Below are 26,726 nucleotides of genomic sequence, written 5' to 3' on the forward strand. Positions count from 1 at the left end.
CCCCCATACCTGTCCAACAGAGCCATGTGGCTCAGTCTTTACACTGCAGCTCTGCACCTGTGTGTGCCACACCTGTTCAGCACCAGCTGGCCATGTTAACTCTGGTTAACAGTGGTGTGGTCTTCATCACCTCCAGTGCAGCCCCTTCCACCTGGCCCTGGGTTGCCATCTGCAAACACTCTGGGCTTCTCACAGTCTTCTTCCACATTTGGGAGTCCACAGCTACAAGCCAAGCCTTTTCTGTATCTCTTAACCCAGAGGAGGATCAGCTGCATTCCTTCCCAGAAGGAAGAGTGACCCCCCCCCCCCCCTTTCTCTATATTGTTTGCAAAGCAAAAGGAGAGAGTGCTACAGACTTGTTTCTGCAGTGAAGACCTGAGAGGGTCATCTCAGAATGGACTGAGGGACCAGAGAGGTGCTCACCATCCCTGGGAGGAGACCAAGTGGCTGCTGCAGTGGGATCAGAAGGCTGGTCATGGATGAGGTTTTTAGCATAAAGGTGGGGGTGTGTGGGTTGTGTGTGGTACATGTGTACTGATGTCACATGAGTACTGGAAAGGCCTCACAGCGTCGCCTCTGCTATGGGATAGAGGCACCTACGAGATGTGGAGACCTAACACAGCATGTAGGGGCAGCCCCTGTGCATGAGTCGTGATTGCCCTACCTTGATTCCCAACATCTCTGCATTTAGGAGATCCTCCACTTGCTGCTGCCCCAGGCTGTACTTTATGGTCACCCTTTTTGGCACAAGAGGTACAAAGGGGCCAGTGTTCATGTATGCCTGGGGTTAGAAATGGTGGCTCCTTGTCCTGAATGTTCACCCTCATTTCCAGCTGTTAACACCAGGTATCAGCTCCCTGAACTGCTATGAAGCACTATGATCTCCTGTTTCTGGGTCCTATGCAGCAAAAGCAGGATGTGCTCTCAGAGGGTGTTTTCAGCCTCTCTGCTCTCAGCAGGCTGCAGAGCTGTTTGATCAACACAAGCTTTGACAGTCAGGCATCATTAATTTTCCACAACCTACTATTTGAAACTCCTGAAATATGGGCTGTCACTGTTCCTCGTAGCCCTTGCTGCCATGAACTGTCTTCTGCACTGTCCTGCTGCAGCACAGGAATGCTGCATGCCTTGAGCCACTGTTCTCCTCCCTTAGGCCTGAGATTTAAATTCTGTCAGCTCTATCAGGAAAAAGAGAATTTTCAGTATATGATTATTTCTTTTTAAAGGATGAGTTAAACTGTAATGCGTTAATGGTGGAAGTGATCATATACAATTCAGACTTAGTGAGTACCCATTGTCTTAAATTAATCCTAATAAGCACTGTTTTCCCCAGCATGTGCCATTTTAACAGTCACTGTGGAGAGTTCTGCTTCCTAAAACTATCAGAAATGAGATGACACCCTCCTCTGCTGGAAAGCATAGTTGATAAAATGTGACAAAACATGGTTATTGGTTATTTGTAAATGGGATACTTTAAAAGTACTCTTACATTGATTGGGTTAAGAGACTTGCTGATTAAGACATCTACATGAAATATTAAACTGCCATTATCTGTCTTCTGTTAAAATTCAGAATCAGGATTCTCTTTTGTGCAGAGTAAGTAAAAACTGTTTTAGAGCAGAATATATAGAAAGTAAAAGCCAGAGGTATATTTGAATGACAATAACTTTTTAAGAAGAAATTCTAATATGCTTGGGATGGAAATAGAGGGACACATTTGACACACTATCAGACAGATTTGAGTGCTTCCTGAGTGTTCAGATATAGCAGCTTCTGCTGAAATTCCCAAAATTATACTATTTCTGCTTTTACAGGTACCCCATTTTTAGTCTATAATTATCTGCACAATCTAACTAAAAATACACTTCCAAAGCTTTACCTGAGTTCATTTCCACATACTTTGTTGGTACCCAGGACCAAGGCCTGTGAAACTGGGACAAATTTCAAAACTCTGCATGACCATTCTTCTAAGTTTCCTCACTCTTTCTTTTGTCTGAGAAACCTCTACTCAGCATGCATTCCAGGATACTAAAATAACTATTTTACAGATATTTAAAGTACCTAGCTTTTTGTTAGTAGGAAAACTAGTGCTAGAATTTTCTTTCTGAGAGCCTGGTTGAAAGCTTATTGAAGTGTTTGCAGTTATTTCAATGAACTTACAATGAGACACTTAATGTTCATATGAGCTTCAGACTAAAACCAGTAGTGGTATAATATAAGATCTGCCTGCAAATCCTAAACCTGACAGTATTTCCTGAATGAGGTAATGGCAAATTAACTGCTGTTCAAAATAATTCACCTGAGAGTTTAAGGGAGATGTGATATGGAAATACTGGATGAGCAAGAAAGAAGCAAAAGTTTTAATACAGCTTTTAAACATTGCAGTGAAGATACTTTTTGGCAGATGAATGGTAATGGATGTGGTCAAAGTGAGGAGCTAAGAGATGCTCCTCTTCCTTTGACATAAAAAGGGTTTGGCAGGGAGGTTGGAAAGGGAAAAGTTATTGGGTACTAATGCTGTTCATTATAATAACCCTAGGTTGTACCTTGGTCTATTCTTTTTTGTTAATAAACCACTCCATACACTGATTCTGTGCAACCACAAAATTTAATAAATATTTTTTTCATAATTCTATATTAACTCTATCACAGAACTATCAGAGTTTTATGTAGTTCCCCCTCCCCCATTTTCAGGATTCAATTACAAAGATGCCTGTTTTTATGCCCTGGAGATATCTACTTATCCATACACTACAATATAGTCTAAAAAAGCTTTTGTAGTTGTTTTTTTTAAGCTTTATCTCTGATGATAGAAAACTCAGATATATTCATAATTAATTGTCTTGATCAAAACCAAACTTTTTACAATTAAGAAACAAACAGAAGGTATGGCATATCAAACAGACTTTCTGCTGCTGTTATCTAAACACAAAATAAGATCCTCAGTATTTCCACATTAATAGTAGTAACATGGCTTTTTTGCTTTCTTCTTCTTTAAAAATGATTGCTGTGTCTTCCTATACACAAACCTCCGGCACTTTGCAAACAATAATAAAGATTTTTGTAATTGTGTCAAGCATAAAGACCAGAATGTGTATGCCCACCCAAGGGTGAGAGAAATCAGAATTGCTGATGTAGCAATTGCCTACCAGTCAGAGGAGTAGGAAATTGCAGAGAAAAGAAGGTGGTTTGAAGTCCTGCCTGGCAATGATTTTCCTGACTGAGAGACAGTGTTCATTTTTCAAGTGCTGCTAAAACATATGGAACTTGCTTCTAAAGGCAAAGGGTTTTGGTGAAGATGTCTTCACTTGGATCTTTGTGCTGGCTTCCATCTGGCCAGATGGCTTTGAAGTACAGAAGTTGTGGGGGTTGGCTGGCAAAGCCTCTTCCTTTTGAGGAGGGTGTTGAAATGGTGTTATCTGAGGGAGGGGACTTTGCCATGTTGTGCCACCTGTGTCGCTCCCTCATAGAGAAGTCACAGCTTTAGAGGTGGAGTGTGCTTGGAAGCATTCTTGTCAGGAATTCTCCACATTGCTGTTACTGTAGTACGTGCTGCAGCCATGGGTGTGACCCTGGTGCTGGTCACAGAGGTGGATGTAGGAAGTGGGGTGACACACCTTGAAGGAGACAGAACATGACAATCTCAGGCCTGTGCAGTTTCCCTCTCGTCACTAACACTCTGCCAGTCTAGCTCAGTCGTGGCAAAAGTCTGGCATGACATTATAATTAATCAACATATTCAGGAAGATACTTGTTGTGGTTTTGTTGCTCATAGCATATTTTCATATATTAATGTTTCCTGTGTGTGATGCAAATGGCAACTATCCAAGGCAATGCATTGTTTTTAAGAAGGTCAGTGTTATAATATATGGTGGTATTTTCCTACACTAATCGGTTTTCTTGTGATCTTTGAATTCTGTGAGATTTGAGCTTAGAAACTCAGATGTGAGAAGAATGATGGCAGGTCCTCTTGAAAGGAACACAGATGTAGGCTTAGCTATTGTCTTTTTAATGGAGGCTGAATTAGGATAACACCTGATGAAATAAAATAAGCATGAAAACCAAGGTTAATTAATGACTGTTGATAGTTAATCCAGGATTTGTACTGTGGTGGTACCTGTGGAACAGCTGAGAATGGAGCCTGGTGTGCCAGGCAGGCAGGGCAGCCCCAGCAGCTGCTCCCCTCTGATCAGTGGCAGATGACAGGAACACTCCATGGTGAGGAGAACAGGAGATGACTGTGGGAAGCTGGGAACGAGCTGCTGTCCTGGCAAAAGCTGTTTTGGAATTGCAGGCACAGGCCTAGCCAAGGGGAGCAGGTCTAAGCAACAGACACAGAAATTTTTGTACCATTGCCTATGGACAGAAGCTGAGCAGTGACAAAACTGAGTGGCAGTTGTCTTTATTATGTAATCTGAGCAATCTTCTCCTAGCTTCAAGATTTCAAACACTTACAACAGTAGAAAAATTCTGAAGGCAATCTACAGAGCCAAGCAGTAATGTGGCCCTAGGCATGCTGTCTAAACACTCTTCTGTTGCAAAATATTTTATTTCAGGACTAACCATATTTTGGAATCACTGTTAAGAGAGACATAGATTTAATGGTTAATGGTTTTAATTTTACCTATATGCTCTTAGTGCTCTCTTACGATTTTACTAGTAATTCTGAAAGTTTAATTCATATTGACAAGATGACTAGAATATCTTGATTTATGGCAGAGACTAAATTTATAAATGCATTTTTTGTTCTGTCTGAAAAATAGACAAGACAATCCTCTGTAATTAACATTGACAACTGTATCTCAAAAGAGTCTGTGACACTAGCAAGCCAGCAAAACAGGAATCAACTAGCTCAAGCAGCAAAAACAAGATTAGGAAAAGTCACTTTCCCCCATTTGGGTTTTACAATGTTGATATAAAACAAACTGCTCCAAATAATTATTTTATTAGTTCTTCTAATATTTCAATAGAAATAATGTTGATTACTGTTTGTTGAAACAACCAGTACACTGAGTTTCTAAATTTGTGGGTATTACTGAAATCACCATTATGTCATTGCAAATAAGGCCAAGAAACCAGAAATATTGCTGTAGAGTGTAAAGAAAAACTCTATGGCAGGTTGAGCAATAAAACACAGATATCTTTCATATCATGTTTCTGTGTGCTTGTTTTTGTTGTTACAAGGGTCTAAAGGCAAAGACAAGACAGGCTTTATACATAAAGTTAAGGGATTTTATTAGTACAACCATCTCCCCTTAAAAAAATCCCATCATTATATCTTAGGTACTCAAAAAACTCTATCAGATTGCAGTAGTGTATTTAATAAAAGATGCTACTTTTTCCTATAGAGACCATTTTTGTCTGACATTCAGACATCAAGAATAATTTCAATTTTGAAACTGTTATGGAAGACAAAATTTTCTACCAAGGGCTGTGGTATAAAGATGAGATTGAAATAGTAAATGGAGAAGGAAAATGAGTGGGCTAAATGTTATGTATCCATTACATGACAGCCTTAATTGTTCTACAATTCAAAATTAGATACCTTAATATTTTATCTGTTGTTGTTTTGTTTACTGTACACAGGATAACCAGAATATGTGTCAGCTGAATATGAAATTTTCAAGGAGTGATGCATATAGTGGCTGTATTTCCATGGTGAAGCTTTTTCTATCCAGTTAATGAAGTGCTTGGGGTCCTAGGGAATTAAAGGTGCTATATAAATGTAAGAAATTATCATTAAAAAGTTTTTCCCTCCAGGCATTTGGGATTTTGCTATGTGTTACAAGGAGGCATTTGCAGTCTTCTTTCATTCAAAATGTTTCAGCTTAAACCTGTTCCAGCTCTCCCTCTGCAGCTTCAGCTACAAAAACGTTTATATGAAGAAACAGTTTCTAAATTGGTTCCAGTTAATCATACTTTGCTGCTAACTTGAAAGAACCTGCCTTGGTTTAAGCTTTTTATAGCCATGTTGAAGACCAGGAGGAACTAGGCAGCATCATTCTCTCAAGAGATTTTCAGATGCTGTTTTAACCATTATTAGGCCTTGGCTGCATTGGTGGAGAAATAATACAGGACACAGCCAGAATTCTGCAAACAAAAAGCCAGCTGTGCAGTATCTAGCTTGATTTTCTAGAGTCCTATTGTGTGGTTCTTTACTGGCCATACACTTTCTTTTACTGACATTAGAATGCTTCACTGGTCCTGAAGTTTCTATTTTGTGCAGATATGAAATCCCAATTTTGTGTCATTTTGTGTCTGTTTTTCAAGACTTCTTAATCCATCAGGCAACCCATAAGATGATCTACTACTTTTCACATGCTATAAATGCAATAGAAGTGGAATTAGAAATGAAAAAAGACTTCTGACACCACTGGACATAATCTTTTACTACAATGCCATTTTAATGAAATATTGCATTTATGTGATCTGTTCATTCACACCAAATGTGGATTTTTCTTTTGATCCACAGATTATGTGAATCATAAGCATTTTTAGGAGTCCACTAGTGCTAATGGAATTGGGCCTCTTAGTTCAATTATTAAGTTGAGAGATTAAAAAATTGCTTGATATCTTTAACTATTAATAAATAGTGGGATTTTGCAGCATTAAAACTGAAGTTCAAGTTTTCTTATGCTAAGCATTTTACTTGTTCACAAATAGATGTGACATATAATAAAACATTTTCTGTAAGTTAATATTTTTATGGAATTTTATTATTTCCTTCAGTTACTAATTGCAGAATTGAAGCAAGAATTGTTGTTCCTTAAATATTACCTTCTTTGGGACAGAATATATTTAAGTAAGTGTGATGACCTTAAAATGATTGCATGCAATAAAATATATGATTCTCAGCAAGAAGCTTAGTGGTAGTATTAATGTTTGTTTTTTCACATTTTTATTGTTTGTATTTTGGTTAACATGGAGCACATATGATGTAAGAATCTTAGAATTTGTGGAATGCACAAGATGATAATGTTTTTTGTGTTTAAGAGCGGTGGAAAAACTCCTTACAAGCTCCAAAATAATTAGAACTCAATTTTATAAATGTATATTTTCAGAAAACAAGCTTAATTCTCAGAAGAATAATATTAGCACTCATTAGGGGACTGAATGCTTTGGGGTACTGTTAATGAAATTCATAGCCTTTTGCCTGTGGGCTATCAGTTTGAATTCAGTCTAACTCAGTGGAGATGGAAAATTGGCCTATTTAATGGCCTTTTAGTCATCTCTAATGAGTTGAGTTTGGTGGGTCTTAGTCCCACAACATAAACCACTCACACTGCCTTGTCCTAACTGGCAAGCTCCAGAGAAACCCCTGAATTTAATGGATTTTGGGGAAAATTAGCCTCTGGTACCATGGAGAAAAAGCAAAGAAAAGCAAAAGCTGTGATAGACGATGGTTATATGAGCACTAACACACACATTATTTTAAAATGTGGAATTTATAGTGATATATAAAGTTTATAAATTAGCAAATTAGCTGAGCATGTGACATATGTTGCCACACAGCTATACTGATTGTAACATGACAAAGACTCCCAAAGGGGATATCTACACCTGTGCATAAGATGATGACAGCACATTAAATGTTTAAATGCCTCTGGGATTCACTTTTGCAAGAAAAAATAGGATCAGAACACATATCTGGGTATCTGGATAGTAACTGCAGCTACAGAAAATTATGCTGAAAACAATTATTACTCCTTTACTTCACAGCAGTCAAATGCTTCTGTATTTTTCTTAGAGGTACTTAATTTGATATTAAAAACCATACTAATAACATTTCCAGGATCCTGTAGAGAATATATGCTAGTTTTATTTATCCTTATCATAACAGAACTGTTCCTAATGTCTAACTGAAATTTCTCAGTACAGTTTAAAGCTGTTACATTTAGCCTTGTCTGCTCTGGAATCACTGAACAATGAATTTTTCTACCCATAGTCTTTTATTCTCTAGACTAAAAAAATCTCACACATTCTTATTTTCAATTAGGGTCACATCTTTTTAAATGGTGTCTTTTCCCCCCCTCTTCCTTGTACTGTCTTCTACTGGACGTTTTTGAAAGAAAGTTTTCTTGAAATGCAGAGGCCAATCTGAACATACAGATGAAGCTTCATCAGTATTAAAGATGAGGAATTCTTCCTATGTCCTAGATATGACAGTTCTCTTTATGCATTTCTCTGTACTGCAGCTTTTTTCACAATGGTGTGACATTGTTGATGCATGTTCAGCTTGTGATCTACTCTGATCCCCAGCCCCTTTTCTGTAAACCTGTTTATTCATCTGTTCCCAGTCTTGCAATTGTGCAATTGTTATTTTCCTGCTTAAATGTTGAAGCTGGCACTTGTATTTATTCAATTGCATCATATTTCTGCAAATACTTTTTCAGGAAGGTTTTGAATCCTTTTCTTGTGCTCTAACATGCTTCCATGCTCTGCCAGTTTGGCATTGTTGGCACATCCAATCCATGTAAACTGTATTCTGTCCCTCATTTCATTACACTTGGTATCACTCTCAGGATATACCCACCTCCAGGGAACGATATTTTCTGTCCTTCTATTTGTCACAGTGAAACGTTGCTGATGTAATTTTGCACCGCTGCAGTCGTTTCATTATGTCTTTTGTTTGCTCACTTAAGACTTCTCTGAATGGTGTCAAAAACCTTACTTAAGTCAAGCCATAACCAACCGAGCACAACTCACATCCAAGGCCTGTTATCCTGTCACAGCTTGGGATGAGTTTGGCTTGATGTGATTTATTTGACAAATCTATGTTGGCTGTAACTTACCACTTCATTAGCTATCATGTACTTAAAGATGTGTGATTATTTGCTTCAGTACTTTTCTGGGAATAGAGGCTGGAATGATTGACAGTGCTTGGCTGTACCTATTATCCCCTTTTGAATTTTATGTGCCGTGTTTTTCCTCTCTCTCTCTCCTGACATCTGTTGTCTCCCTGAGCACTCTGACCACCGCTCGCACCTCTGACGTTGTGTTTACCAGCTTCTCACTCTGCTGTGAAATCTCCCGGGTCAGCAAGTCTGAAGGGAAAAATTAACTCATCTAAGCAGTCTCTACACACTTAGCACTCTCCCCTGATTCTGGGAGCATTCCCTCTGTGAGCCGGAGTTTGCTTCAGCAGCATTAATCTGAGGAGAGAATGGTACCGCTCGTGTCTTTCTGTCACTCCCTGGCTGCCCGTCCCCCGGGCCGTGCCCGCTGCGCTCCGGTTCCTCGCGCCCCGGCACCGTCCGCAGCAGCCTGAGCCCGCCTGTGCCTCCTCGCCGGCTCGGGGGCGCCCCGGCGCATATCCCGCCGCACCTGCCCTAGTTTCCCAGGCTGTGGGGAGCGCCCGGCGCGTTCGGGGCGCCGCCCGCGGGGCCGCGCCCGGCACCGGGAAAGGCGCGCGCCCGCTGCGGCGGGGAGGGGGCGCGCGCTCCCTGCGGGGGAAGGGAGAGGATGCCGTGCGCGTGCGCCCTTCGCCCGCCACGGGGCGCATGCGCGCATGTGTCCGTGTGCGTGTAGCCGCGCGCGGAGCGGCGGGGCGGTCGGGAGGCTTGCGCGATGACGTCACGGCGGCGCGCGCAGGACGTAACCCCGGCGTGACGCATAGTCCGGCGAGCCCGTGAGTTTCCCGTTACGATTTATTTTTCTGTAGCGCGCCCCCGCCGCCCCCGCCCGGCCGCGGAGCGAGGCAGGAGAGCGGGAGGCGCAGGGCCCCGCGGGCCCGGGGGCGCGGGCCGGGGCCGAGCGGTGCCCACCCAGTTCGGGCCGGGCCGGGCCGGCCGCCCTAGCGGCGGGTGGCGGAGCGGGCGGCTCTGCCCCATCCTGCCGCATCGGGAACATGGCGGCCGCCTCCGACCTGGTGCGGCACCGCGGCTCGGCCGCAGCCGCCCCCGCCGCGGTAAGTGGCTGGGCCGGGCCGGGCCGGCGGCGGCGGGGCGGAGGTCGAACGGCCGCGGCAGGCGCTGCCCTCCCCGGCCCTTCCTTCTCCAGCCCGCCTCGTCGCTTCTCTCCGTCCCTTTAAGCGCCCCTCGCCACCTCCCCGAGTCGGCGAGCGGCGTTCCCGGTGCCCCGGCCGGGCGGGACACAAAGGGCTGTGTCGAGGAGGGTTTTGTTCGGTCACATGAAGCGGCGCAGCCAGTGAGCGCGGAGCGGGGAGGGGGAGCGGGGCCGCCGCCATTGCGAGGCGCGGAGGAGCTGGGCAGCCCGGGGCCGCCGCTCGGGGCCTGCGGCCGGGCCGGCGGCGGTACGGCCGCGGGAGCCAGGTAATGCCCCGCGGCCGGGCGGGACGATGCCGTCGCTCGAGGGTGGCCGGGTCACCCTGGGGGACCCGCAGGCGTCCGTGCCCTGTCGCCGCCCGCCCCGGCGGGTCCCTCAGGGCCGCCTCTGCTCCGCCGCGCGTCTCCTTGCTGCGGGTCCCGCCCGCGCTGCCCCCCTGTGCTGGCGGCCAGTCCGGGAAAGGTTCCGCTGCCGTCCTGGGACGGCGGGACCGTGCGGTTCTCATTCTCGCCTGGGTTCCCTTCCTGCTTGGTGTGAAGCGGAGGGGCTCTGTAGCGCCTGGTACAAAGGGCTGGCGAGCCCCCGGCCCGCCGCGGCGCTGGCCGGTGTGCCCCCCGGAGCGGTGCTGGAGCTCTCGGCGCAGAGCAGCGGAAAAGTTACCGGTTCAGGTATCAGAGTCGTGTGCTCGGGCTCCCAGCAGCTCCAGGATCTGGCGGTTTCTCTGACAAAGTTTGCGTTACCGGCTTGTAGTGATGCGCATCATTCTGACAAATACAACTTGTGCGAAATGTAGGAAGTTTTTTTTCTTATGGCTTGTGTGTAATCTTCAGCCTATTGGCAATATCTCTGTCGTGTAGTGTGGTCTGTAAACGATAAATCAAGTGGTAATGAAAAACAAGTATGATATATCAAAATAGGTTTCCATCAGTGCTGTACAGCTCTAGCCCGTTAAGCAAAATCTCATTTGCAGTGATATTCTGTTTCCTGCCCCCCTTTCCAGTGCATAATTTATGAAGATTGTGTCATGGAACTTTGCTTTCAAACGCATATGAGGAACAAATGTGCACCAGATTTTAGAGTGAGAAGTCATTTAATGTTGTATCGAGTAATGAATAAACACATTAATTAATTGGCAAGGGTTTTTAATACAAGTTGCAGTATAATTTTTGATTCAAATTATAAAGCAAATTTTAACGAGAAGCTTCTTCTCAATGCAGACAATGCAGAATAAATCTGGTGAAGCTTTTAGTGGGTCACTTAGGTGCAAGAAAATGCAGCAGTTTTCTTACTGGAGAGGAGTTTAAGCAGAGTGCATCAAAGAGAAGTGCAGTGTGACAATCCTGTTACACTGACTTAAGAGTCAGAGCTGATGTTGCAAACCTGTATAATGTAACTGCAGAGGGATATGGTGCAGAGTTACACAAGAATTACAGTGAGAATTGAAATTAATAATTTGCAGAATGTCTTCTTAGAATAGTTTCTTCTGATATCTAGTATTCATTCCAACAGATTTCATTTTTAATAGAAGAACCCGAGGAACAGTAATTTTGTGGAGGAAAATACCCATAATGTCACCAGAGAGACTTCACTTGTCTTTTCATAACTGTTTTTTTCTTTTGTTTAGTCTACTTTTTTTTTTTTCATTAGAAAAAGTCCTGGGTAAATATCGCTGTTTTAAAACCCCAAAAAACAACCAAACAACCAAGGGTGTACTAGTCATACTTTGAAGTTTCATCAAGTCTAGTGTCTGATTTATGCATATCACTAGTATCACTAGGAGGAATATGCCTAGGAACGTATGAATGTTCTTAATGCAAAAAGGGAGTTGAGCTCTCAATAGGTGACTTGGCTAGTAGGAGAAAAAGGCACTGACCACTTGCAGAATCTTTCTGAGCTTATTTAGTACAGAAAGGATTGATTGAGGTAGGAGCATCAGCAGCTGAATAAAGAGGATTTTAAACAAGAGTGGCAATGCCTTTGGCTTTAAAAGAACTGAATCTCATATGGACACTGAAGTCAGGGGTTGTCAGTGGAATTTCTTGAGCAATAGTTTGTGTTTATGCTGGCAAGTATTGCCACAGCCTACTAGTGTGTATACTTGTTAAATTCAGGCCTTTTCAAGTCACTTACGGAGAAAATGGAATTGGAAAAGGAATAAAGTTCTCAATAGTAATAAAGCACACACTGCTCACACACAGTTATTAATTTCAAACACTTTCAGGCTTTTAAAAACGCAGAGAATTTAAATCTGGAGAGAATACAGAATAGTTATGTCACTTGCTCTGCAACTTCACCTGAAGTTGGTTTGAATTAATCGTTCTTGAACAGCTGCTGATTCACTGTGTCAGTAACACCACCCTCATATTTTTCATTTTCAAGCAACTTTTTATCTCCAGCAAAGTTCAAGTGATGTGGCTATTGGAGACCTGCCTTAAGGTACTTGTTTTATTCCCTTAATTCTTTTAGTACCAAATACATTGCTCCCATGTTAGTTGCTACAAGCCACATTCAGTTACTTCGTGCTCTGGATTACAGAGCATTTTGTATTATGTATCCAGAGATTGGGAAAATAACAATAAAATTAAACACTGTTGCACTCACTTAAATTGATTTTGGGGCTGAGTCAACTTGACCTAACCTCCAAAACCAGATTTGCTCAGATGAAAGTCATGTCCACCCTACTTCAGAGTTTAAAGAAATCCCTGATGAAATAAACCAAAACCAGTTTGTCTTCTCTGGAAATAGATTCATTGGTCTTCCTGAGCCTATAAGACAAATCTATAAGCTGATTTTTGTAAATTAACATTTTTCCTTGCTGCATTTTTTTACCAATGTAGATGGAAACTTCATATTGGTACTGCATAAAGAGCTTAAGTTACCTGTGGAAATTGTGATTGTTGGTCAGTCTGGCTGATATACATAAGGATACTGTCAGAATGAGTGAAAGGATTTAATAAGTTCACAGTATCATGAAAAAATATCCTTTTTGTGCCCAATTAATAAAAAAACCAAAACTCTGAAAAACCCAGACAGAAAGCTCACATAAACGTTAATGCCTGTATGCATTGTGTCCCTTAGATGAATTAATAGGAGCCTTTTATACAAGCAGTGATGGAAAAAGGTATGCCCACATTGTTCACAGAATTGTAGAAAAGTTTTTTGAAGGCAAGGATGTGAAATGGCCACGTAAAACCAGATGCAAATGCCCTGCACCTCTACAGTGCAGTAATCCTGTGGGATGCAATTTGATGCTCAAATCACAGTTCTCCATCAAGAAAGGCCATGTAATGGGTTTGCATAAACTTCTAATATGTGTTATTTTGTATAAAATTTGAAAAAGCATGATTGACTCTGTTAGTTACCTAGTCTGCAATTCAGTGTTGTGTAGTGAATATTTTATCTTGGTACAAAGTCTACCCAGAATCTATAGGATTTACCTGAAGTGCTAGAGAAGGAGAGCGAGCTTTTTTAAAAATTCCATAATGTAATGTATAATAAAATAATTTAATAGAAAATAATTTCTTTTAAATCCAGTTGTGCTGTCTTTCTGTCACTGTTCAACTGTACATAGCAGCTTTTAGGTTGACAAAATGTTGCAGCCATGCCCTTATATTGCTAATGAGGTTAAATGAGGGAAGACAGTGGCTTAACAGTGTGTATGTGTGTTTTGGTTACACTGAATGTTAAGTGATATAATACTTTTGAGCAAACCTAGGATTGCAGAGAACTCTCACTTCAATAGAAGTAACTCTAATGCTCTTGGTATGGGAACTGATGGTTCCTGTTAAATACAGATACTGGAAATGGAATTCTCTAGTTGAAGTTTATTGATTGATATTGAGTGCTTTGTCTTACAAATAATTAACTAGTTTAAAGATGAGGGGCTATTTAGTAATTCAGTATTTCTTGAAAATTAATCCAGTTTGTGAAGTTCATGCTCAAATCAGAATAAAGGTCAGATGGCTGGGTTTAGAAATATTTCAGGCCCATTGTTAGTATGTTGTAACTTTTCAGTATGCTGAACACTACAAGTTAGATATTTAGCATACTTAACTGGATTTTTTTTTTCTTTATAAAGGGACACTACTTTGTGAGTATTTGATTGATTGTATTTTTTGCTTGCCTTAAATGGCTACTTGATAATGTTCATTTTTACAAAATGGAATGGGGGAGGGCACATTTTGGGAAACAGGATGAGAGGAATCACAGGTGCCTTATTGATTGGTCCAATTGTAGCTGAAGTCATGAACTGAGATCATTGTACCTTCCCTGTTTTCTGGATCAACTGTTAGCGCCCATTTGTAAAAATCTTTCCACAGAAAAGTATCTCTTGTGTAATTTACCTTTATTTACAGGCTTATACCTGAAGCATCCATTTTTAGTTTGAGTGAAAGACAAGGAATTCCTTAGCAAATATAGTCACTGAAATGTAGTGATGAGTCCCTTCTGCCTGCCTTTTCACAGAAAAATGTTTTGGTACATTGATGGCATTGCCTTGTGCTTTATCCCATCTTCTTTCCCAGTGTGCCTCTTTGGTAGGGACAGGGGTGAGTTTTCCAGAAAAGGCAAACGACAAGTGACTGCTATTGGAAAACTGATCCTTATGTCTGCTCCTCAAGCATGGCAGCTCTGGGGCTGCTACTGGCTGCTTCTGGTAGGAAGTGGCTGGAGTCTGTTACTTGCCTGCCTGCAGTCAGTGGGTGGTGGTTATGGTTTAGGGTTTTCATTGGTTTGGTTGGAGTGTTCTGGCTGATAGGGTTTTTTTCTATTTTAGCTTCACATTTGTTTTTTTTTTTTCTGCAGTGATTGTTCTCTGTATATTTCTGCTGTTTGCTTCTGCTTCTACTCAGCTCTCCTAGGAGCTCTATGTGATACAATTTTTGATACTTACTTTTGAAAGCCCTTAATGTTTAGAATGTTTGTTGCTGATATCTTTCTTAATCTTCAGATGTGAGTATATAAACAATTTTGTGACTGTAGGGTTTCAGGAACTCTGGTATTAACTTAGTTTTCTGGATATATCTTTTTCAATCAGAAGAGTTTGGAAATTTATAGAGTTTGTGCCCTAAAATTAGGCTTCCAACAACCAAAACAGTGGTTGTGGATTATTGCATTTATTATTGTGCTTGTATTTAGATTGGTTATTCTGTTTATGCATGTAAGAATATTGGGTATTCTTATGAGTGTTCTCAGAAGCCTTCACCAAAGACACTAGATTCTGTGTTCTCCCCTGTGATAATTGGTAGGGAGGGCAGGGAAGAGCATTTTTTTCCAACAGCTGTATTTTTGTTGTTGCTACTAAGTCAGCTTGGTATTAGAAACAATATTTTCAACAGAGGACAGGCTCTGCCTGCTAAGTTCCAATATAAATAACGTTTTTTGTTTTAATACCATAGCTGTGAGTGTGTCTCATGTGAGAAAAGTCTTGATTGTGTGTTCTGTCACAGGGAGTGGAAAGTGGCAGTTCTGCAGCTGGCTTCTCTCAGTTCTCTCCCACACTGAAGTGAGTACTCTGCTCTCTTTTGCTTCCTTTTTCTTAGCACACTTATTGACATATTGAAATCACCCCATCTTTTGTGTTCTTGGGCAAGACTTTGAAACTGAGAATCTGTGGCATGTAATGAAATAACTGCACTGTGTATGAATTGTAGTGAATATTAGCACTCTGAAATTACTTTTAGAACAATTTCTAATCTTGTAGAAAGTTGAGAACAAAATGGCAGTTAGAACTCCCTAATCAAGTAGTTATTAACAAAAAATTATGTTGTGACAGTTTTTTTTTTTTGCTGGGATAAAAAGGAAGAAGATAAATTGGGGAGACATGTGATGGCGAATTAACCCAGATAAGCCACAGTGAAAAAGTTGGAAAGATTTGGAGCAATTACAGAATGAGAGGGAGTAGAACTTGCATGTCTGGAATGCAAGTTGAGCTGAAATGCTGCAGAAGCTGAGGTGGAAGAGTTGCTTGTGTTGTTACATAAACCAAAGATAGTAGGTAATCTCCATGGTCTTTCTAGATCTTTGCTTTGAGGAAAGTATTGAACATTTGTTTTATTTGACTTGTTTTCTTATGAAAGTGGTTTAAGATAGTGATTGTCTTTTCCTGTCCTTGTAAAGCCTTCAGTGTGTTGGACAGTAGTGACTCAAGTGATGAAAAGTAGTGTAGTTGGTGAGCTGCTTTAGCGTGGATTCTTAAAGACCTTTCCTTTTCTTAGTGTTTTGGAGTAAGGGAGGTACATCAATAGTGTTCCATGCCATATTCCCCTAAATGCCAAGCTCTTGTTCCCAAACTTTGGGAGGTGGTGAGACTTGCTGTGGAAGTTCAGTGTGATTCTCACTGCTGTACACATAACTGAAAGAGTTGGTGGATGAGAGAGGTTGTTTCTTTCCTGGCATGTGTGGGATACGGGGAGGAAGAAAAGCAGCTTGTCCAGAAAAAAAAGTGTTCTCCAGGTGTCTCTCTCTACCACAGTGGTAAGACTATTATTGCTTTTCAATAATTTACCAGCAGTAATGAGGGCATAAGATACTTCTTCACAAAGGAAAACACAAATAATAGAAATGATGCTTGGGAGAAGCCATCCAGGTTCCTATATAACTGAAACATTGCAGTACTTCTAAAAATATCATACAGGTACTGAGATAATTCACTTTTAGAAATGTCTTTTAGACACTAAAAAACAACTTTGGAAGGAGTTACGTCAGGAACAAATAAGCAGTTGTGTTTTCTTTGTCTGTAGATCTTTACAGTTATTTATCAACATTGTATATAGACAGACAATTAAAACTTGGAATATTATGTCTTGGAACATCATACAAAGTTCTAAATGAAGGCAATATTGAGGATAATGTACTGATATTTAGTGAAACTGAAGGCATCCGGGTTCTATAGTCTCTTCAGAAGTTCAGCTGTGTCCATTAGGAAATTAGGGAGATGAATTGATAGTTTTGAGTAAGAAGTATTGCAGCAGGACCTTCCTTCAGGTCATTTGGAGTATTAACGATGAGTTTGGGTTTGGGTTTGGGTTTTGGTTGTTTGGGGATTTTTTTTCTTGTGGAGCCATTTATAGAAAAGTAGTTGGTTTGACTCCTGCAAAGTGATCACTTTGATCTTTAGGATACTGGGTGCTATATTAAATAAAGTTCTATTTAATATATTTCTAGTAACTTGGCTTTAGGTCCATCTAGTAAGCAGCTCCTGAAGCATGCTGATGCATACTATTTTCAAAGGATGTACATGTAAAGGAGGGTGGATTAATTAGTGATCACCTGTGTTGTGGTTTCCATGGTCTTCTTTGATCAAATTTTTCCTCCGACTTAGTGATGCTAATACTGGGAGCTAGGGTGCTTTTGTCCAAAGTAATATCTCTGTGATTTCACTTTTGTTCTGACAGATAGTTTTACCTTAACTTTTCTTCCATTTTTTGAAGTAATTTTCCAGAATGCCATTTTCAGCTGGAAAGAGTGCTCTGGTTTTTACCTGCTTGAGGCTGTTCTTTTCCTTCATGTTTTCTGTCACAGTAGATTAATTAGCATTTCTTCCTGTCCTTAAAGGAGATTTTAGTATTCAGAAATAAAAACCAAGCCTGTATGATGTTAAATGGGAATCTATTTGAAGGAATGCAAAACTGTTAAAGTTACCAATACTTTTCCACAGGACAATCCTGTAAGCATTAAAAAGCCACCTCACTTCCACTTCCCCTCCAAACCTCTGCTGATGTAGAACAGTAAGCTTTTGGGACATTCACAGTCATTGTGAATTTATGAAGCCTTTGAACAGGGTGTTTAGGGGAGATTTATTTTAACTGTGAATGTCCAAGACAGTGGCAAAGTTTCCTTTATCTTTGGTGTTGACTTTGGTTTAAGAACCTTTGTTATTACTGTGAATAACATAAGCTGTTTACTTGCTAGAAGAAAATATTTCTGTCTTGGAGTTATGTCCTTTTGTATGTGGGAAACATGCAGGTTTCTTTGCATCAGTTCAAAAACTTTGTCTGTATTCTGAAACAGTGTAATGATAGTAACTGGTGGTCATAAACTACATTTCAAAGAGGGATGTGGAAGCATTTGCCACAGTTTGCTTGCCAGGTCTGTTAGTATAACTTGTTACAAGTACACAGCTGACTTAATTTTGTTGCATTGCTACAGCTTATCTAAGGTAGGAAATAGTTTTTACCTATTTATGTGGGCCATGGAAAATGCTGGAAACTTACAGTGTCACCAAACCAAAAGTGAACACGGAGCAGCTCAGCGAGAAATGGATTTCTACATTTTCAATTACTATTAAGGTGCTAGTGTTGACAGCACTTTATAAGTTTCCTTCTTCACCAAAACCATTCTCTGTCACCAAAAAGCAGGCTCCTGCAAAATGAAGGGAAGTCCTTATGTTACTGGTTAAGTATATGTGGCTCCCCAAAATGCTCATTCATAGATTGTAAAGATTATAGCTTGTATATCAACCCAATTAGGAAGCATTTTGTAGTTTCACTTCAAGTCTGATAAGTGGTGGCTGAATCCTATTCTATGAAATATGTATATATTTTATCCAGAAAAAGCTTTTGCTAGAAAAATGGCTGTGTTGGAATTTAAATTTTTAGGTGATTGGTTTGGAATTTTTATTTTTGATGGTTGTTTTATATGGTTATTTTCTTTATCTTGGACCATTCATTGTAGTCACAGCTTAGACCTCTGATAAGGAAGAAGACTGGTTAAGAGTTAGCAGTTCTGTTTACAGGGAATGATACCCTTGAGTGCCTACTCTGTCCTCTGCTGGAAGGTGCTGTCATTGGGATACCAGAATAAAACCTCTGCCACACCAATTCAGAGTTCACCATAAGCCTACCTTCATTTTAAGTGTAAGCCCTTATATATGAGATATTTCTTAGCACTCATGAGCAAAGGTTTGCAAATACTTACGAAAAGTCTGCATGAAATCTCTAGGAAATTTTTGTTAGATTCTACATTTTCATAGGCACAGAAAATACACTTCCTTTGAGGCTAGGAACAGGAGATTCCCTTTCCTGCTATGGTCAGGAAATGTCAGAAACGCTGTCTAGACAGGCAACAGCAGGCATTAGAGCTCGTGATCCCAGCATAGCTACCCTTTCATCTGGAACAAACTTGTGAGGAGCTGAATTTGGGATCAGGATTCTGTTTTGTAGGGAGTACTTATGTGCCAATACCAGTCCACTATTTCCTGCCGTTGCTGTTACAAATGTTTATGTAATTCACTTTCTGTTCTCTACTGCTTTCTCTCAAACTGTCATGATAGCAAGAAAGAGAGGTTTTGGGGTTTTTTTAAGAAAAGAAGACGACAGTAATTTATCACTAATTTTGAGCTGGGGGATTTTAGGCTCAACCTTTTTTTAAATCTGCATTGCAGTCTTAATTCAATAAAGTATTTCAAGTTTTGTCATTTTAAAAACTTTAGAAACACAGAGGAAGACTTGGAAATGAACGTTTATGCTAGTTTGCATTACAACGTAGAAAATTCAGAGGTATTGAGAGCAAGTCTATTGTCTGTGATGTGCGAGGCGCGGTGGCCGCTGTCGGAGCGGTGTCCGAGGCGCTGCCTGCGGCTGGGCCATCCTGCGCTGGGCTGTGTTCTGAGCGCCTGCAGGTGAAAATCATCAACTGCAGCGCTGCTCTCCCCTTCAAGTATCCTGTGGTAGCAAACTGTTCCGGCTCCTAAATGGCGGGGCTGCTCGTTTGGGGTTTTTGAAAAAGGGAACAGCCGTGCTGTTACGTTTCCATTAGTGCAAACTGGAATTGAGTCGAGTGCAGCGCTAGAGAATACTGATACTAGGTAAGTACATTGGAATGAAGGTGGTCTGCAGGGAGGCATCTGTACCCAGAGAAAACTGCTCAGCAGTTTGCTGCCTTTGGGTTTATACAGAGGTTGCAGGAAGGACTGTTGGCTTTGAAACAGTGTTAAAGCTGGAAAGAAAATGGCCACCAGAAATTATTGTTGCTACAGTAAGAACATGGAGTGATTATTAATGTGCTGCTTTAACTACTCTTAAAAATGTTGTGTGAAATACTGCCTTGAAGTAAAAGTGTCCTTAAAGGGAACAGATACTTTAATCCATTTAGATATAATAGATATCATCAGGCATTCTTGTTTTGGAATGCCAGTCTATTTAGTGGAGAAACTAATTTCTAGTAAGTATATTTTAAAACCTCATTACTATCTTTTCTACACTAAAAGATTTGCTTAATGGTTTTAAATTTTAGTAATAAACATAATGTCCTTATAAAACAACTTGCAGGGGAAGAAACATTACAACGATACAACATATTTTGTGAAAAAGAATCTGGTAACATAATTCTGGTTTTCTGAAATTAAACCCTGGGTGTTTTTTCTGCATGCAGCAAAGCTTTTGTTAAAACATTTCTTTATATTTTGAGTTTGAATTAAATATGCCCAACCTAAATCCTGTTTGAAGCTTTATAAATAATGATCGAGATATATAAATAAGGGTCATTATAGAGTGGAATCTACTTGGGGTACTGTATTGTATTTTATTTCATAAGGATGTAAGTGTATGCATTGTGTAGTAAACGTCTTACAGTTTTTTGATTAATAGGTTGCAGTTATATTGAGGAATTTCAGAGTTACTTTATGCAGTACATCAGGAATGCAATATGTCAAGTTCAGTGAATGTGTGAAGAGCAATTGAGGCATTTCTGTTTCTGTCAGGATTCCACAGGTGGCAGATTGATGACAAGTGTGGTCTGAAGTAAACTGTGTCTGCTCTTCATCAAAGTCCCATATGTGTGCTAAGTTTTATACCTAGAGAAGATCCCATTTTTTTGTACTTTCTTCATCTTTTGGGATTTTGGTTCTCTGTTGTACTTCCTTGACTGAAAAGGCACTGGATTCATTCAGTAGAGGTGGGGCTGATAGACTGTTGGCAGTAATGTGTGCCAAATACACATAAGATAAAACTTTGAAGCTGTAGAAAAATGAGTCGTATGTGAAGACAGTGGTGTTGCTTAGGGGATGCCATAATTTGATGGACACAATCTTAGCTCAAACTTTTTTTACTTTCATGCTTAACTTGACCTGCTTCATGTTTTTATTAAAATTTTGTCGTTCTGAAGAAAGGAGAGGACAACACTACAAATGTGTGACATCACTGTGCAGCTTAGTATTTTAAAAACAAACTTTGAAAAATAAGAGGCTGCCTCAGATGTTTCAAAAAGTTTGCTTTTTTTTAAGACACAAAATGCATTTTTTTTTACTTGAGTGTTAGTTCCTTAGAAAGCACTTCAGTGATCAAGCTTTCCTGGTTTTTATTTTCAGTTACTTTTCAGCTGAGAAATGGAAGGTGCAAACTTGGACTAAAAATTTGTAAGGAGCCATAATCAATTTTCCTACAAGGTAGGGAAGATTTTGTATAAATATTTTCTGAAATACTTGTTTTGCAGTGCTTGTAGTCATAGGGTATGCCACTGTGTTTTGAGGTGTTTTGTCTAAAGCTTACATGATGATGTATAGTGAAGGAATACATACATATATGTGTGTCTGTATGTTTTCAGACTGGACACAGAGTGATTTTGTAACTTGAATGGTAGTGGCAGTTCCTGTCCAGGTAATGTATTGATGAGATCTTGCTGACAGCATAATGAACAAACACGTGTTCAGCATCAAGGATGATCCAAGGGTGTGTGCAGTGCCTTTAGTAGTTTGGAATGGAGAGATGATGTCATTCTGTGCTTCAAGCTTTCCCTATTTAAGAAAAGCTACTATATTTAAGGTATGCAAGTGCAGCAAATGAAGAACTAGTTCATGTGGTCAAAATAGGCTGAAGGGTGACTGAAAGTGTATGGATGTTTATTATGCAAGTGGTGGGTTGATTTGTAGCTTAAACAGGCAGAGAAATTATGAAGGTGAATTATTTTTCTGTAGCTTGTTGATTATGGAAGATCTCATTGTGAAGAATGCCAATTTAGTAGGATTTTGATGGACTGTAAACTTTTTAATATCAGTGATTCTTAGAATGTTGCACTCGGCTGAGGGAAGAAACTGCATTGATAAGTAAACTTCAAAAACAACATGCTAGTATTTTCCCTTAAGGTCTTGAAATGCTGAATGTTGCAGGACTCCCATCTTCAAACTGATGCTTCAGTTTAATGTTTTTATGATGCTTTCATTTGTGTGTTTATTGTTACATATTTGCTTACTGGATAATGTATACTCAAAGTAAAGAGCTCTCAAATTGTTTCCCTTTGCCTTTCTGTAGACATCTTTGCATCTTTATTGTGTGCCTGTCTTTGAATATTTGCATCTGATCTGTTTACCGATAGAGAGGAAAAATAACCTTTTCAGCCAGTATATTTTGTTAGTCCAAACTCCTGCCTACCTAAAATACTTCTTGCTGTGATGACTTCTCAACTTTTTTTTTTTTTTTTGTGATACGCACATTTTAAAAATAATAATTAAATCTTTTTGACGAAATTGATGGTATAAACAGAGCTTCTATCTTCCCACTCAAGCAACTCTCTGACTACTTTTTTTCCTACTGTGATACTCCTATTAATGCTGGATTCTTGATATTCTAATGTTGCATTCAGATACTTGTGCTCTTGTCTGGACTGAAACAGCTTCCTAGTCTGAGGTGTGATCAGTTGTGTTCATTTTCTATGCTGTCACATGTTTCCTTGAAGTGCTTCACTGTCCCATATGGAGAGTTGTCAAAAAGCTAAACTTTCTACGAGTAGAAAAATGAGATATTTCAACACTTCCACGTGAAACCCTTACCACAGCTTTGGGAAATATGTGTGTGGGGCTTTTACTGTGATGAATAGACAAAGGAAGAACTGTAACTTCTTTGAACTATTTTTCAGATAACTCTCAAAATCTAGCAGGAGATTCAGAATGCAAGAGGCAGTCTTCTCTCTAGCAGTCTCTTGCTTGCTTTTGTTCAGTCATTGCAGATTCTTTGAAGTCAGGAGCATCTCCAGTAAAAAGACTTAAGTTTTGTCTCTTCACATTATAAAGTGTTAAGCTTTTGCTTAATTTGGCATCTGGATAATTCAAGCTCCACCTGTTCTTAAGTATTGCTCCTCATTAACTATTTTTAAAAGAGTGATTATTATTTTTTCTTAATAAATTTAATTTTGATAAATGGGATTGTGGCATATATAATTCAGTTTGTTAAACTACAGTTGGAATAGCATTGATTGAGAGGTTCTACAAATTCTTGAAAGGGTTTAAGTTTTTGGTTTTAGAAAACCTCATGTTTAAATTCAAATGGTTATTTAATCTACACTGGATGTTAGTTCTAGATATTTGTGGGTACTGAATGTAGATTAAGTTGTTATTATACTTTTTAAATAGAAATCAAAGACAATCAAAGCTCCTTCTGCAAATAGAAAGCAGGAAACTACATTTTGTACAGACAAGGTCATTGCTGGCTACTTGTTTGGAAAATGGCAGTATAGGCTTGCATTTAAAGAGCTTTTCAGCTGTATCAACTGATGTAGGACTCTCGTCAGCTAAGGTTTTGCCTTTTCAGTCATCTTCTGAAATTACTTTATCCCTGATACTGCATGCACGATTTTGGCAGGAACTTCTGGGTTTCTTGTAACCAGAAGTAGCCTTTCCTTAGTGATCTCTGCTTTCTACTGGCTGTTTTTTCCTGCACTGATATTTAAGATTGTTAGATTATGTTAAGATTATAGATTTTTTTTTTCCAGGGCTGCAACAGATATTAGAATGAAATTTATTCCACACCCCACGCCCTGCTTTTGAATTTAATGCTGGGATGGTCATATCCTAATAAATATAGCTGCCACTCTCAACTAAATAATCAAATTTTCGAAGCTGTGAAGTGAAGACTACAGTTGCAGGACTTTTAGCTATGTTATGTCAAGCTGGTGGAATTGACTTTTTAACCACATTTTAGATCAGAAAAATAGTTTGTATAATATAGGTATTCTAGTCTTTGCTTCTTCCTCTGTCTTCCCACACAGGCATAATCAGCTCTAGGGGCAAAATCGATTTTGTGTTTAAGAGCAGCACACAGCAAAACAAAAACTGTCGAATAAACCACCTACAAAGCTTCCATATGATCTGCATTCCTAGCTGCAATCATTATAGGAGATGGTGGTAGCTAAAGGTGGTGGTGACTTTTCTCAGATTGATGTAGAAATGCCAGTTATAATGCAGATCTGTTATGAAATAAGGGTTGCACAGTAAACAAATGGGTCAAAACTCTTTTAGGATTACAGCAGACTTTACTTAGTCATCGTACACCTTTGCATTCTAGTGTTCCTTAAACTTTTTCCTCAGAGAGGGAGGGGATGTGCTCTTAGGAGATACCTCATTATAGAGGTTTTCAGTCCATCTTTTTTTATTTAGTATCACTGGGGCTGCATTTGTGTTCTCTTTCATCTCCACCATTTCAGTTTTCTTTCACTTCCTGTTCAGTGCCCGTGTCAGAACAGGAAGCTGCTTATCACTAATCAGAAGCCTGACCATTTTACAGCAGTCCTTATTCCTTCTGTGGTCCCCCTTCTCACTCTGAATATCGAGTGAATATTGAGGCCACCAGGTGAGTGCTCTGTAACTACATTTCTTACTCAATTCTGTGTCTCTTTTCATGCTCTCTTTTATTACCTGGTATGGGAGAGTGACTTTCATTCTCACTTCCTGTTGTGGTAATGCAAATTAAGACAGGCAAATTGAAGTAGAAACATTTATGATGTTGAAATCTTTGCTTTTCCCTAAGGAAATTTTTTGAGAACTACCTTTCTTGAATCTGCTGGTAAAGAATGTCAGGCACTCAATTTTTTCAAATGTCATAACCCATGAAATTAATAGTAGGTGTTAGAGTTTGATTGTCCTGGAATGAGAGAAATCTTATTTGACAGCAGAATGCCCTTAGAGAGGAGATGTGGGTGCTGGTTAAGTTTTATGGGTGGGTTTCTTTAATCAGTCTCAATGCTATCAAGAGTTTGGACTAAGATCTGGTGTTCTGTAAGCTGTGTTGCCTTCATGATGATGTTTGCATGACAGTGCAAGTACCATCACCCATTGGGTGGAGCTTTGTACATCAGAGGGTTTGAAATCTCAAAAAGGGAAGTTAATTCTGTAGGGCTCTTTGAAGTTTTTGATGCAAGGCTGCAGTGACCAGCCCTTTGGTCCTTCAGCAGTTTATTTGTTGGTGATCTCTTTGTGAAACTTGTCACTTCTCCTTCAGCTGGACAATATCCAAATTAGGATGGCCGATCTTCTCCTTTTCTTTTTCTTTCCCTCTGTGCCAAATGTAGAATAACCCCAGATTTATCCCCATTGTGGTTTGTGAGCTTCCTGTGATCCAAAGAATACTAAAATGCAAGAGTATTTGCATTTAAGTTATCTGCAAAGTACACCTTCAATGAGTACAAGAGTACATGTCCTCTAGATAGATTGTTCACATAAAATGGGAAGTCTTGCCCTATACTAAGTCGATTGATTGGTCCAAATAAGGTGTTCCTATGGAAAGGCTGTGACAGTGTGGTGGGTGTATGGCACTGTACTGCTCTATCACCCCAGTGATCTGCAGTTGTCTGGGCACAATCCTTTGATGGAAAGATTCTGTCTGCACTTGAGTCACGAGCCAGGAAATCTGTGTTGAGAACAGTTATTGCAAATGTTTAGTTAATTGCAAAGTTTAGAGGATGTGGGTGTTGAGGTCATTTTGCACGGGGGGCAGGGGTTGTAGTTCTTAATGAGAGAAGTGTTAGACTGTGGTTGTCACTCCCCAGAAGTGCATAGGTTTACTGAGATGTCTGGTTTAGTGCTCATCATGATGTTTGATCATGTAAAGCCATGACCATTGAGTTTCTCATTTTTTGAAAGGTATTTTGGCTCTTTGTATATAGGAAGCTGTTATTTTTGTGGGCATATAATTGTAGTTATTATTTTCTACATACAGTAGAGCTCCACTGCTGTTTGAAAGTAACACTTCTGCTTCTCTAGGTGAATATTACTTTAAAGTCTGACCAAAGAATTCTATTTGTATCTGTTCCAGATCTTACTTGAGAAATTAGTATGTGTATTGAATAGCATTCACTCATAAAGCTACAGTTCAGTGTGATACTTGGGGCACAGTCCTGGGGCTAGGAAGAGGAGCTCAAATACTTCTGTTGTTTTATGTTATCCAGTCAGACTTCTTGAGAGGTCTGTCTTCCCTTACTGTCTGTCTTTGTAATTTAGGCAAGGGGTATTGAGAGAGTTGCAGATTAATTGGGGAACTCTGATTCAAAAAGCTCTGCGTGAATAAAATGAGGTAGGGATAGTGTGTGTGACAATAGTTGCTTAATTCAGAGTCAACTTTGATGATGCCTAAACATTTAGTTTAGATAAGAGCAGCCCACCCTTTCTGTAAAGCTCTATGCTAGTAGTTGTTATTAGTAGACCCAGTTCTGAAGAGATACCATACACAAATCCATTGTTGTTTTTGTGCAGCTTCAGTTGCTTTTGGAGTCTCTTCAGAATTTCCAAATAGGAAGTGAAAAATGACCTTGTATAGTTAGTTCTAAAGATAAATGAGCAAAACAAGTTCATCTAACATTGATCAGCTTTCATTATGACAAATAAATTTTTTAGTGGGCCAGCTAACCTTAGAATTATAAACACAGCTTTGCCTTAGGAAAGGTGAGAAATTAGAAAGGCTCAGGCTTAAAGTCCTCCAACACTTAATCTCAGATATGCTGATAATTTTTGCTAAAAA

The 26,726-nt window shown here is 39.9% G+C and overlaps 1 protein-coding gene across 19 annotated transcripts in view; it reads left to right on the forward strand.

Annotated features, from left to right (window-relative positions):
• The window catches only part of ZNF644 (zinc finger protein 644), a 71,306-nt gene that overhangs the window by 15,313 nt on the left and 29,267 nt on the right, over positions 1 to 26,726 (forward strand). For 3 of the 19 annotated variants that reach the window (XM_079313591.1, XM_079313607.1, XM_079313592.1), the window contains exon 1: positions 9,486 to 9,628. The exons of 4 other annotated variants lie outside the window; for them this stretch is intronic. Coding sequence is in view for 2 of the 15 variants with exons in the window: in XM_079313597.1 (XP_079169723.1) it covers positions 9,848 to 9,907; positions 15,453 to 15,508 (116 nt within the window). In the remaining 13 variants the exon portion in view is untranslated. 12 more of the 19 variants (XM_079313602.1, XM_079313593.1, XM_079313600.1 and 9 more) reach the window with 10 other exon arrangements.

Source organism: Erithacus rubecula (genome assembly GCF_903797595.1).
Source record: "Erithacus rubecula genome assembly, chromosome: 10".
Lineage (NCBI taxonomy): Eukaryota > Metazoa > Chordata > Aves > Passeriformes > Muscicapidae > Erithacus > Erithacus rubecula.